The 14,405-nt window shown below is 49.4% G+C and overlaps 1 protein-coding gene across 3 annotated transcripts in view; it reads right to left on the bottom strand.

Annotated features, from left to right (window-relative positions):
* CLMP (CXADR like cell adhesion molecule) overlaps nucleotides 1-12,350 on the bottom strand; it is a 90,154-nt gene extending 77,804 nt beyond the window's left edge. Inside the window, exons 1-2 of one of the 3 annotated variants that reach the window (XM_033861884.2) lie at nucleotides 12,185-12,350; nucleotides 11,266-11,597 (exon numbers count right to left, since the gene is read on the bottom strand). In XM_033861884.2, coding sequence (XP_033717775.1) covers nucleotides 11,266-11,293 — 28 coding nt within the window. In that variant the 5' untranslated portion in view covers nucleotides 11,294-11,597; nucleotides 12,185-12,350. The remainder of the gene's footprint in view (nucleotides 1-11,265; nucleotides 11,598-12,184) is intronic. The other 2 variants (XM_019941738.3, XM_073808049.1) reach the window with 2 other exon arrangements.
* Between the last annotated feature and the right edge of the window lie 2,055 nt (nucleotides 12,351-14,405).

Raw genomic sequence — 14,405 nt, 5'->3', positions numbered from 1 at the left:
GCAAAGCTAGGTTAGGATCCTGTGACGAGGAGCCAGGCGTCGCACAGGAAATCCTGTAGGTGTGGAGCGCTGCTTGAATAGCCTACTATTCCTTCCATAACTAACTTGGAGAGTCTGCTCTTCGGCGAGCACGGCTCAATTAGGTGCTTTGCCCTCTGTGCTCTCATTTCCCGTGTCTCCAGGCCCCAGGGGCATAGGCCGCTGCTGGCCCCAGGCAGACCCTGGGTAATTTGCTGTCGGCCACTGCCCGCTCCAGCCTCGCCCCAGTAAAAGGAAAGGAGAATCCAGGAAACTTCAGAACCTTTATAACGTCATCATTCCAAGGACAGACAGAAAAGCTTAACCACGCATCACTCATGCCCACACAGCACCAAGACACCCTCCAGCCTTCTCACCCCCATGTGCTCAACCCTGGGACCTTTAACTCTTTTCCTCTCAGCCTATAAGCCTAAGTCTTGAGTGTCAATGGACATCACCTGAGGTTACAGCAGGTGATGGTCCCAGGTCAGGGAACTCAGGTGCACATCTTCCATTTCCCCAACTCCTGCCAAAGGTGCCTGAGGTCCTGCTCTGGAGCTTCTCAGATGTTTCTTATGTTCTGCAGGGAGCTTGCAGATCCTGGTTCAGTGGGTCTGGGTGGGACCCGAGATGCTACATTTCTAGCAAGCTCCCTGAGCTACCCCTGCCACTCATCTGAGGATCACACTTTGAGTGGTCTACTGCTTGGGTGACCAACCAGATGGTTTTCTCAGGACTGTCCTTGTTTTATCATTGCAAGTCCTGTGTTCCACGTCCTGAGAAACCTCCCAGTCCTGGGCAGATCAGAACAGTTGATCACTCGAGACAAATCTCAAGCCTTCCCAGAGTTGAAGGCAGCCATATCTGGCGACAAAGCTTATGCACTGCCCCCTCCGTGAGCTGGTAATGAGACACTGCAGGATGAGAGCCAATGAGGCGTCCTGCTGTGGGGTGTTGCTGCCATGCATAGGGAGGCTCATGGTCCAGTGGAGGAAGGGGATGAGCAATGGTTTGGGAGCCAGAAGACCTGACTTCTCCTTTTGATTCTGCTACTAATTAGCTGTATAACACCAGGAAAATGTCTTAACCTCTCTGATCCTTTTCGATAAAATGGAGGCTGACAATACCTGTCTCACAAAGCTGTCGTGAAGATTAAATGCGCTAACATACACATAAGCACTGAGCTGGGAAATAATATTTTTTGAATCCCACCAACACTTCCTGTAATCATTGACTTGTGTTTCCTCTGTTTGCCCTACCTCGGATACCCTAGTGGAGTTAGTGATGTGCAGGGTGAATCCACCAAGACAAAGGAGAAAGAGGGAGGAAGAGGACCTTTGACTCCACGTGCCGGGCAACACAGGAAAGACGAGGTGTACAGAGTTCACACTTGCCTGTGCTGCATGTATGTGTGTGTGTGTGTGTCTCACTCTGTCCCCCTCTCCCTGTTTCTCTCTCTCTCTGTCTCTATCTCTTTGTGTGTCTTTGTCTCTGTGTGTGCATGTCTGTTTCTCTTTGTCTCTTTCTGTCTCTTTCTCTGTTTTTTCTGTCCCTCTCTGTCTTGCTCTCTTATCTCTCTCTCTCTCTCTGCTTCTCTGTCTCTCTCTCATTAAGTACCAGATCCGAGAGCAGCCACACTGGGTCCAGAGAGAGAGAGGGGAAGAACAAGGGGAAGGTCAGGCTCAGGTGCCAGGCATGTGAGGACGGTCACCTGGATTCCTCAGGGCTTGGGAAGCTACAGGACTCCGGGAACAGGGAGGGAGAGGCAGTGGAGCAGAGACGGTGGCTACGGAGAGGTGGCCCCATTTCCGGCTCACCTCCTTTGAGGATGGAGAGGCCGCAAGGCGGGAGCCTGAACTTTGCTATTGGCTGGAGGGATGGGGGATGGACCTCCAGCCAAGGAAAGCAGATGGAGACCAGGCCTCAGCTAGAAACCCAGACTCTACCCGCCTGGGCCAGGAATCCATTCTAAGTGGGAATTCTAGGTCTGCGGAAATCTGGGACACCCAGTTTAGCCCACACTCTTTGTTGTTCAGGTCAGTGGAAAAAATCAGACATTTTTCTTCCCACCTTGAGGTTTGCCTTTCCTCCCAAATTGAAACAGGAAATACAATTCAACATGTCTCGAATGTGGGTATTGGGCTCACTGGATCTAATCTTGGTCAGGACAAAAGTAGAGGATGCAGAGCCTTGCAGCTCCATCTTGGGCCAAATCCTCAAGGACCACATGGTGGCCTCCCATCCATGTGTCCCCATAGGTACGTCATCCATCTGTCTCTCCACTCCTGTCTTCCCCAGATCATTACTGAAGCAGAAAGCAAACTCAGCTCCAGTCTGTACAGCTGTACAGCCTACGACAGAACACCTGACCTCTTCAGCCTGACTTTTCTGACCCAAAATAGGGATGACAATAATACTGACCTTGCAGTGGACTTCCCTGGTGGCGCAGTGGTTAAGACTCCACGTTCCCAATGCAGGGGGTCCGGGTTCGATCCCTGGTCAGGTAACTAGATCCCATATGCATGCCACAACTAAGAGTTTGCATGCCACAACTGGGGAGCCGGCGAGCCACAACTAAAGAGCCGCAACTAAGACCAGTGCAACCAAATAAATAAAATAAATATTAAAAAAAAATAATACCGGCCTCACAGATTGTTGTGAGGATACCAGAAATTTCTGGTATGAAAGTCCCTAGGATGATGCCTGCTACATAACAGGTGCTCAATAAAACATTACCTGACAGCGAAGGCAGAAATTAACCAGCCTGTGTTTGCCCAGGCTGGACAGCCCAAGCGGGCACAGGCCTTGGGGAGCGTGTGATGGAGAGGGCAGAGTGGGGAACATAAGTCTGGCCCCCTGTGATTCAGCTTCAGCAACCTGCAGACAGTATGCAGGGCAGCATAAGGAAGGGCGCCTCTTGCCTGGAGCTGAATAACACAAAAAGTTACTCTCCTAGAGCAGTTACAGACAACTGGGGCACAGACAGGGTTTATGCACCTCTTGGGATCCTGGAGCAGGGTGACATTCCCCGAAGGACATATGGGAACTCATCTGCAGGATGGAGGGGCAGTGGTGACCGGAGCCCTGAAGGCTGGCCCTGCTGGCCTGGTATCTGCTGGCTTCAAGCAGACCCTGCAAATACCTCTGGGCTGAGCCTCTCCCAGCAAGGACAGTCACGGGAATCAGGACAGCCATTTATTAGCTTATTATGTACCAAGCAGGATGCTAAAATTCTTTGTATGCATTGCCTCATTTAATTCTCACAACAAACCTGTGAATTGTTAATAGATGTGAGTACTGGTGAGAAAACTAAGGTCAGGAAGGTGAAGTGCCCAAGGTCACACGGTTATAAAGTGGCCCAGCCAGGAGCCCGGGGCTGAGCTCTTACAGAAGTGGCTACGCGGCACATCCACATGGCCGCCTATGTGCCTTCCCCCACTCTTCCCTTGAAGAGTGATTGGAAATAAGTGGAACTGTCACTGGAAGTAATGAGAAGTGACAGAGGCTGGGTTGGAAGGCTCATTGCTCCAAGTCAAAATGATCTCCACAAACCCAAGCCTAAATTTAAACAGTGAAGTCGCAAAGCACTTTCCCTCTCCAGGAGTTGACACCCTCTCACCCCCAACCCTCCCAACAAGAGAAGAAGTAAGGTTATGTCAGGGGCTGAGTCTGTTCAATACACCAGATTTCTTCTGGAGCAAAAAATTCCTTTTCGGCTTGATCTTATTCACTTTCCACATGGACAAATATTACGAAAACCTCAGGTGACCAGACCACCGTTCTTAATTAAGAGATCCAAATTCACTAATGTATTTCTTCCTCTTTTTCTTTTCTTTTCTTTTTTTAAACATCCCATGAGGGACGAGGAACCAGAGGCAGCTATGTAACTGGCAAGTTGTGAGGCAGAACGAACCATAACTTTCAACAGGCAAGGATGTCGGGAGGTCCGATCCTTCCAGAAAGCACCTGGCTGAACGCCAGGACACACAGCACTGCATCCGTCCCTTCTGATGATGACGGGGGGGATCCATCAAGCCACCAGCTGTTTATTTAGCACCGGCCCCACTAATGTGCAAGTGCTGTGGATGACAGGGGAACATCAGCCACCGTCCTGAAGACGCACGTGGGAAGACACAGCCCATCTCCGTAAGACGGCACAGAATTGAGTTGCTACCCCCCAGGACTCCTAAAAGCCCTGGTACTTGCCTTGATGACAGCGCTCTCATATATCTGCAATTCCCTGTTTATGACTATGTCGCCCCACTGGGCTGAGTTCTTAGATGGTGGAAACTGTGTTCCATATCAGTGACACCTGAGAGCCTAGCCCAGGGCCTGAACTACAGAAGGAGCCCCCCCTCCTCTAGTTGTTTTGTGAGTGAGGGTGCATGAATGATGTCGAAAATGTTATGGGACACACATGAGAGTCCCTGGAAGCTCCTGAAAGCCGCTGCCACTCTCCGTGAAACAGAAAGAGCTCAGAGAAGCTGCTCTGTAAATGCCAGCAGGGCCGAGCTTTCAGCTTTTGCGTCCTCGCTCTCTGTTTCTGTGTCTTCCTCTCTTCCTCCCTCTCCTCTTTCTTCTCCCCCGTCGCCTTTCGTGACCTCAACTCTCCAGATCCCCTTGCTGCCTCGCTTCAGAAAAACCTCCCATATTCCACACCGACCTCGGAAGACAGCTGCCCATGTTCCCTTCTCAGTGTGGGCACAAAGGCAGCGGCTTTCTCCCCTGTGTCCCGTGGAAACAAAGTAGCCTTCAGTCTTATCACCAGCAGACTCTGGCCGAGGCTCCACACACAGTGATCCAACCACTGTCACTAACAAAATAAAGGTTGTCGGACTTCAGCATTCTTCCCCATTCTGGTCTATGTGTTGCCAAAGGAAATAAACTTATTTTCCCAGACTCTAGACAGTTAGGAAGCTCAGATAACCAGATTTTTTTTTTTTTTTTTTTTTGGTACCGAATGCATTCTTCTTTGGGAAGAAGTCAAAACTGCTGAAAAGAGGAATTTAACTACAAAAGGCAACATATAGGGTGAGTTGTAGCCAATACACTCGCCACCCATAGCCTCAGGACAAATAAGGAGTTCACGCAACCAACCCCAAAGCAAGGCGAGGTCTCCACGACTACGAGAGTCTTCCGATTCGTTAGAAGGAACTAGTAACCCATGTACGACATCCATAGTAATTCTGGGTTATAAACAATAGACATTAACCCAAACGAACCATTTCTTAACAATTTGAATGGAGTGGGGGGGAGGGGGTGATAAATGTTCTAACCGAACTTTCCACTGTGGGATTTATCGTTTGGAATCCTGTAAATGAAGCCTTGCTTCAGCCTGATCCTCTCTTCTTGGTAACACAGAAGCCTTGATTTCAGAATAACTATGTGCCTCCTGATAATTGGAAAGCAAATAGTTTTTGGAATCCAAAATGTTGGGTCGGTGTCCTGGCTCAGCTATGTACTGAGAGGGTCATCTTGAGAAACTCACTTTATTTCTCTAGGCCTCAGTTTATTTACCTGTAAAGTGGCATAATGATGACATTTACTCTCAAAGAGTGAGTTGAGAACGAGATAAGGTGTGTTAATATATTTTGTAAACTGTGAAACTTTGTACAAACGTTAGCAATAAATTCTACTGCCGTCATAATCCTACCCACATCGTTCTCTCTCAGGTACTACGAGTGAGCTCATAATACACAATTCATATTTCAAAACCCAACCACAAGTTCAAATCCATGCAGGGAAATCATTAAGCTACATACTTAGTGGGTGCACTTTACTGTATGTAAATTATGCCTTAATTTTAAAAACTGAAGGAAATGCTAATGCCTGCAAACAGTTTCATGCAACAGACCCTCTACTCAGAAGTCTACCCTGGGTGCCCATGCTTGGGGTTGTTCTGTAGGTAACTCTGCTCAGGATGAGGTCCTTTTGGTGAGTATTTCAGGTACTAAACTTCTAGGGCAGAGGTCTCTGGCCATCTACCCTGACCTTGAATGATGCTGCCTGGCTAACAGTGCCCCAGTGCAGACCCAGGATGGAGTCACTACTGCTCTCTTCACATTAGGCAGCCAGCCGTTCTGGATTCATAATCATATGCTACCTATTGCCATGAGGGCTCCGTGCCTGAAAAAAATCAGATGAGCGTGGTAACACCCATGTGTTCTGATCACAGCCACATCAGGCAGGACCAGCCGGAAAATTCTCAAAATTATAAAAAAAACAGAGAATGTTAATGGTACAAGGAAACACAGAGATCACCTGAGTCTAGCAATCTCGTTTCACAGAGAAAGAAACTGAGGCTCAGAATAGTAATGACTTGCCGAGAATAACCCAGCAAAATTGTGAAGAAGCTAGAGCTGTTGATTTCCCTTTCTATTCCTGTAGGCACACCTGCATCTTTAGGACTTTGCGTATAATCCCTTTTTCCTGAATATACCAGACATTATACAAGGCACTGCAGAAGTTTCCAGGATTTCTAGTTATGATGGCTAAACTGAAATGTTATGACATCGGCCCTATTTTTCAGACAATTTCTCAACATAAAACCGATGGCAATTATTCAGCACTGACTACATTTAACTGAAGCATCTGAAGAGCTTAACTACATGAGCTGAAAAGGAGGGAGAGAGATTTTCCACTTCGAGAAGGTGTGATAGGACAGACTATGGAGTTAGGGGGTCTTGTCTTGGCCCTTCTACTAAGCTACCTGTTTAACTTTAGCCAGATCTCTCTGAACTTTGGTTCTTTCTTCATCATAAAAGAAGGGGTAGGTTTAGATCAAGGATTTACTTGGGTTCCAAGGAACGGTATCAGGAGGTCAATGAACCCCTAGAAGTTATAGGAAAATCTGATGTATATGTGTCTTTTTCTAAGAAGTGGATTCAGGGTTTTCACTGGATTCTCAGAGGGGTCTGGGATTCAAAATTTTAAGAACCACTGATTTAGATAGTGTCTTAGCCTTTCCCCATGTCTGCTAATCTTTGATTCTACCTTTTAAAAATGTCTGTCTAGTTCATCATCATTAGGTACATTTATGAAATAGACTCATGTGTACTTTGCCCAGCTGAGCAAAAGATAAAAATTGAATGAGACAAGATATGAGCCTACCGGGAATGTATCTATATTATAACCATCACCGTTAATGTGGGAAGACGAGGGAAGGACATGGAATCCTGCTGAGACCCGTCATTAAACCACAGGCCAGTGGACCAAGCATTCAAGCACTCCTCAAACTCATTTTTTTGGAAACAAAGCTCCTTCCCCATCCTGGCAAAAGTTTCCATGAATTCTATTGTTAATGTCTGGTACTAACGTACTTGATATATTAAGTTTGTATAACAAATGTATTATCTGGTCCTTGTCCATGTAATGTTCTATGTATAATTATTTTGAAAACAGTACTCATTGTGTTTGCATTAATGGACAAGGCAGCACAAAAGCAAACAGTTAAAACTGGGCTCCTCGCAATTGCGTTGTTCCACAGTCAAAGAGTAATAACACTCCAGATCTTTCACCTCTCTTGACCTTAAATGTTTCAAATATCCAATTATTTTAACAGATACTTCACAAGCTTTCAGTTTCTGCTAGGTACTAAAAGTGGTACCCAGATGAATGAGGCATGGACCTTACACTCTAACTGGAGTGTTAGGTAAGTATTCAGATCGCTGTAATACAAAGTAGCATAATAGAACAGCTACTGGGATTCAAAGGAAGGAAAAACGTATATTCTGCTGGTGAGATCATGGACAGGTGTATGGAGGAAGTGGTATTTGAGGTGAGACTTGGAGAGTGAACATGATTTTGATCTGGAGGGTCAACGATCTGTAAGGGTGGAGAGTAAGAGGGCATTTTTGGTGGAGGGATTATCATAAACAAAAACATAGAGCCAGAAAGAAGCATGGGGCATGGTTTGAGTACAGGAAGTAATCCAGGTTTCTTGGAGAGTTGTTGGGCGGTGAGTTGTGAATGATATTGTGTAAAATCTTTAATATGAGAATGAAGTGTATATACTTGACATTATAGGCAATGGAGACTACTAAAAGTTTATGGAAGAGCAGAGTAAGATCATGGAATCAGAGAGAATGCGAATTCAAAATCCCTCCACCCCCATTCTGCAGTCAAGGAACCCAGAGAGCTTGCCAGATTCCTAATCCAAATTCTTTGCCTTATACCAGCTGTTTCACGAGGTTACTAGGGTAGCAGTATGTAGGAAGGGAAGAGAGAGCTTGGGCAGGAGACCACGTGGCAGCTATTACAGAAGTCCAGGAAGAAGTTCAGGTAGGATAATGAGACCTGAGCAACAGGGGAAGGGGAGAGGTGGTGGTCAGAGGAGCTGCTGGGGGAACCCATGAAGTCCCCCTTGTTTCTCCTCCGTGGGGCTCAGAGCATTCCTTTTCATTCACATCAGAAAGGCAGGACATTTGATTTCACTCACTGGTGGGTCCAGAACTCTTAGCCCTCCTGATTCCCCTTCAATACTGTGCTTTCTCTAGAAAAAAGAGGCCAGAAGTCACGCTAGCAGTGGCCAGAAGCCACGCGGGATCTGTTCCTTTCAGGGAGCAGGAGATGATTTTAGGATTCAGGCAACACTGAGGGCTTTCTTTCTGGCTTTCCTAAAGAGTGCCCGTCCAGGCATCCCAGGGCTCAAAACCACTTTGCAAATAAGGCTAATCCAGCCCACAAGAGTGGTTCCCCAGGGGCTGCTGACCCATGCAGGGATTTCAGTTCCTTCAGTGTTGCTCCCCTCAAATGCTGGTCTCTGGCTCTCCAACCTCATCTCAGGTTTTCTGCCCTGTCCCTTGTCCTGACCCTTCAACTCATCTCCTCTGTGACTTCTTACTTGAACAGTTTATTCAATTCAGAGCTGGGATGTCATATGTCATGACAAGGGCACTGATGTGGCAAAAGCTTAATAGTAGGTGAACATCCTATTATTAGGCGAATAGTAGATGAACATCCAGTTATGAAGAATTTCTAAGTCAGTGGTCCACTTTTTCTCTTCTACATGGCATTTGGTTTGTAACAATTTTATAAAGACAGAACCCTCCCAAAAAAGATATCATGAGAGACAATTTCTATGAGAAAGACATCAACCCAACAGATGATATTCTCACCAGAGGAATGATACACATAGTAGGCACTCAATAAAAAATGGCTAAGGAACCAATGACATCTTTTGATCCATGCCTTGGTCTGTTCCTCTTTCTCATGAACTAAGACGTTGACCATCATCAAAGCCAGCTGATTTCAACTGACCATGCGGGCCAAAGTCACTTTCCACCAGAAACTGTGCCCAAATGGGGCTGGTGTAGAGCAGGTGCTCAAACACTCTTAGCTTTTTTCCCTTTCCCAGGCTCCTCCCATGGGGCAGGATCTCGCTGATGTCTCCTGCTCCATGAATAGGACTGAACTGGATCTCAATGCAGAGAACATCTTTAAGAGTCCTTCTGTGGTGCCGGAAGCCTATAACATGGCGGTTTAGCAAGCAAACAACGTGCATTCAAATCCTATCTCTGCCAACGAGGAGCCTACGGCTTTGAGCGAGTTACCTGACCTCTTTACATCTTGTTTTCTTCACCTGTAAAATCGGGGTAATAATAGCGGGTGGCCAATAGGGTTGGCGTGAAGAATAAATGAGTCAACAAGATAACCCACATAACATGCTCAGCATAGTAAGTACTCAGTGAGTTCCAGCTGCTTTTAATAAGGCTGCTCTGCCGTTCGAGCCTACTGACATCGGGTGGTTGGTGGCTTAGGGGTAAGGCCAGCAGAAGTACCATCCAGACACGCCATGTGCTCAGGAGCGGCGCTGCCATACTTGGCTGGTATTTACAAGAGCCTAGAAAATCGTGGCTCCTCACCTGCCCTACCTGAGCAATAGTTTAGGTTAATCCACCTCTTTTATTCCTCTAACCCGGGTGAAGAGTTATTGTTGGCCTGAGGCTGGCCTAGGCAGGCATGCATACGGCCTAGTTGGTTTGTAAGGTTTCAAAAAGAGAGACAGAGAGCTCTAGACATCTAATTCAGAGGGAGTTTTTAGTGCCTCTTCACTTTTGTTTGGGGACTTTTCCATCCATTAGGTCCCTGACAAACTCCTGGTGTTTAAGGCTGTCAGAGCCAGAAGGGACTTAGGAACCATCTCCTTTGCTTGTTTGGGAGCGAAGGGAGCTGAAGGCCTGGTAGTGGGTAAGTGGTCCAAGGTCACCCAGCGAGTCAGTTCGAAACTGGGACCAGTTCTCACCTGGCCTGGTCTCCAGGGCAGCGCTCACTTTACCACGCCTGCTGGCTCTTTGGTTTTCTGAACTCAGGCTCACATTTGGTCCTGGCTCTAGGTGTAGCCCTCGTTTCCCTGGTTCCTATCATGACTTTCCTTCAGCTCCCCAGTCAGCCTTCCCTGACCTGGTGCATCTCCCTCCTGTCAGCTCTTGCCCACACATCCTTGATGGGCACTGTCCTGCCCTGTCCTGTAAACTTGCCTGCTTCCAGCCCGGGTGAGTCTATGCCTTAGGGCCTCTGAGGCCTCAGAAGTCCCCAGAAGGGACACGCGGGGCAGCACTTCTCTTGGCCCCAGAGCCTGTTTCCCTCTATTCTCTCCTCCGCTCCATTTTTCTCTGTCTTGATCAGTCTCTCTCAGGCTTGCTGTTCTGCCTCACATCCCTCCTCCTCTTTCCTCTCTCCCTCCCAGCCCTTTCCCTTCCCCTCTTCGTCCCTCCCAGTCTGTCCGCACCTTCCTGGTCCTCCTGGGGCTCTGCCCTTTCCCCTCTCCTGCTTTCCTCTCCCCCTCTCTTCTCCCACTCCCTTTCGCTTACCCTCCAACACATCTGTTTCTAATCTGCGCCCTCCAGGCGCCTGTTGGAAACGAAAAAGCTCCCCCCACCCTCAGGAACCTGGCACAAAAATTCCTGAATAATACCTTCCCTCTCCCAATTCTCCAGTTTCCCCAGATACTCCTGAAACTAAACACCACCCCCAAAAGCACCCGCCACACCATGCGGTTCTCGGCCAAACTTAACCAGGAAACACCCCAACGCCCAAGGCTGCTCCAGGGCCCAGATGTGCGAGACGTTTTCGATGGCCGACTGGGCGGCCCTCCGCTGCCAGATGTGCTCCTCCCTGGCCGGGAGGCAGGGACACTGGCGTCCGGCTCACTCCGGGGGCCGCGGGGACAACCGTTCGGAGCCCGTATCGCGGCCCGGGTGCGGGACAGTGTGTGCCCGGGGCCACCCGCCCTCCCCAGGCACTCACCTAGCCCGAGCAGGACGAGGAGGATCATCCCGATGCCCCGGCGCGGGCTCCTCCCCGCTCAGTCGCTGCTTGGCTCCGGGGCGGGCGGGCTCAGCCGACGGACCTCGGGCGAGCTGGGCGCGGCGCCTCGGGGTGCGCGCGGGGCGGCTGCAGCCATGTGCCGGCGCGGGAGCGGCCCCACGCCTCGCGCCCCTCTCCGGGATCCCCGCAACGGGCGCAGAAGGGCTTCCAGCGCTCGCCCTGCCAGCTGGCACTCGGACGGGAGCGGGGACCCGGGTCAGCGAGGAAAAGGCGAGGCAGAAAGACCCTACCGCTTCGTGGAACACTTTTCCCTGTTTGGAAAGAAAAAGGAGTGAAGAAAGGCGGGGGGGGGAAATAGAGTGAGCTGGAACCACATGGTTGCCTCCCACCGGCAGCCCCTCCCTCCCTCCCTTGCTCGCTCGCTCGCTCGCTGCTCCCTCCCTCCCAGCGCTCGGGGCGCGCAGGGCGCCGGCCGGGCAGCCGCGGGGGTCGGGCCCGCGGGGCTCCGCCGGCGGCGGGAGGGAGGAGAGGGGATGCGGCCGCTCGGAGGCCGGTGGTCGCGCCCGGCGCTCGGTGTGGGGTCGACCCTGTAGGAGAGAGCCGGGGACACTTGGCCACGAGCGAGGATGAGGCCTTGTCAGCCTCCTCGGTCTCCGTCCTCACTGCGTCCTTCTCTCCACTTCTCTCTCGCATCCTTTTCTCGCTCACACACACTCTGCTTCCGCACAAATCTGCGCTTTCTCCTCTTCCATCTACTCTCTCCATTTCTCTCGCGTTTGCATTCTCCTTGCCTCTCCTCTCTCACCTCCTCCCTCCTCTCCTTTCCTTCCTCATTCCTCTTTTCTCCTCTCCTCCTCCCTCTCTGCCACGTTTAGTCGGGGTGAAACTCCAGACCCACCGTGCAGACAGCCCAGCCTGAAAGTGACAGTGGACTGTCAAGCAACGGGTCTGGTCGGGCGCTCCTGACTCCACGGCCTGTTTGGGCTCCACAGCCTTTCCGTCGGCCTTTCGCCCTCGCTGTTTCTCCCTCGGCGGTAATCACAGCAGCCCCCGCTCGGATCCGGCCGAGCTAAGCGAGCCATCCCCCCGGGGGGAGTGAGGTTCACAACTCTGTGGAAAGGAGTCCGTTAGGAAGCCCTGGAGCTGACCTCCCTGCACGTGGCCCTGGACAAAACAGGCATCACCTCCTTTCAGAAAAGAAGGCAGAGGGCACGGATTCCCTCCTCCGTGCGAGGGACCCCGCCCAGGAGGCCCGCGGAGGGCTGCCCGCGAGCTCCCGGGCCGGCGCCTGGGGTTGTGTCTACCAGGACCCTGCTGCTCGGCGGTGGCGGGAGGGGACTAGAGAAGGAAAGGGCACCGACGGCCACGCTCAGGTCTCAACTGTCCTGAGGCTCCGAGAAAGCCTGGACCTGCACTCTCTGGTGCCCGGGCTCTGGACGTCCCTGGAGCGGGGGCTGCTGCTTCAGCCAGACGGAGGCACGACCTGACCCGTGCCCGCGAGGGGAGCTGGGGCCAGCCTTCAGCGGCGGGGCAGGCTGCTCTATCACACTTTCAAGCCCGTTTGCCCAGTCCTCGCTCCAGGGGCCTTAGATGCCGGAGCTGTACGGTCCTTTCTAATTAGCTAGTCTTTTCCGGTGGAATGAAACCAACCCCATCTCGTAAGTGAGGAAAGCACAGGCCTGGAGAGGTGACGGCGCTCTCACCAGGTCCTTCAGAGGGGTAACAAAAGCAAGGGCTGCTCTTGGGGCTTTGGGATCAGCTGTGAGAGTCGCTTGAGTAGAATTCGGGCATTTTTCCCCTCTCTCCTCGCCCCCCACCCCTTTTTCAATAGCTGTTTATTATGCATCTACTCTGTGCCAGATGCTTTTGTAGGTGTTGAGGACACAAAGTGAGTAGAACTTGGTTACTGACATTTCTTAAACATTTGGAACTAGGATATCTTGGCATCACCTATGGACCAGGAAGTGTATTAATTATTTAATATTTATCGTTTTATTAATTCTTATGATAATGCTAAGGGATAGGCAGTTTTGATTCCATTTTAAAGATGAGGAAACTATAACCTAGAGAGGTTAAATATCATGCCCCAGATCACAAAATATTAAAACTCTTCTATTCCAATATTAATATTCTAATGTATTCGTATTAATATTAAAAATAAAACATTTTAAAAGTCTGACTACTTTTTTCCATTTTATACTTCTTGTGTAATAGGAGAAATAGAAATATTCATAACTATAATTCACATATGAATGTGCTGAAAAAATGTCAATTCTCTTAGGCTGAGGAAGGTAGGAGGGAAACTACAGAGAAAGTGACTTTTTGTCATTTCTGTCTTAAAATTTTATTTAATATTGATATATTTTCAGACTTAGAGAAAAGTTGCAAAAATAGTACAAAAAATCCTTGTATACACTTCACCCCAGATTTCTACTTTTTATTTCTTTCTAAAAGAGATATTTCTGTAAACGTTTTAAAGCCCCATCTTTACTCCTCCATCACTGGTGGCCTTTCTCATGAACCTGGTGACACCATGTATTGAGTGAGGGCTGGTGTGCACATGAAGACAGATGTATGCAGGTGTAAACAGACATGTGTTTAAACCCACGTTGCTCAGGCTGAAGATAACAAGATAGCTTCAGCTCCAAGTTGTTAGTCAGTCACCAGCATAGGAAATGCCAATTTCATATGATTTTTGCTGAGATTGGGTCATAAACACTCAGTTTCCCCAGGTCTGAAGTCTTATAGCCAGTATATATTGGGCATAGACTCCTTGGGGAGAGTCCTTGGGTCTCTGGAGATGACTGTCCCTGAATCTGAAGCCCCCTTTCTGTTACTAGGCATCTGTGAGCCAGAAGAGTGCCCCAGAGCCCCTGGGGATGGCTCACAACTCAGAAACACATCGCCTACCTACGCTGTGTCCCACACTGATTGGGCTGGGATCCAAAAAGGTACCGGCAGTCTTTACCCTAAATGGACCTCTCAGTCCAGTGAGAGAGAAAACATCAACATTCGAAATCTTTCCACAACAAACACGAAAAGTTACGTAATTAAGTGACAGAATAAATTATCCTGACAGTAAGAAACACTGGGAATTCCAGGAAGGGAGGGAGAACTGT

This window comes from Tursiops truncatus, chromosome 8 (assembly GCF_011762595.2).
Source record: "Tursiops truncatus isolate mTurTru1 chromosome 8, mTurTru1.mat.Y, whole genome shotgun sequence".
NCBI classification, from domain to species: Eukaryota; Metazoa; Chordata; class Mammalia; order Artiodactyla; family Delphinidae; genus Tursiops; species Tursiops truncatus.
Note: the sequence above shows the minus strand (reverse complement) of the source record. Positions and strands in the feature narration are given on the sequence as shown.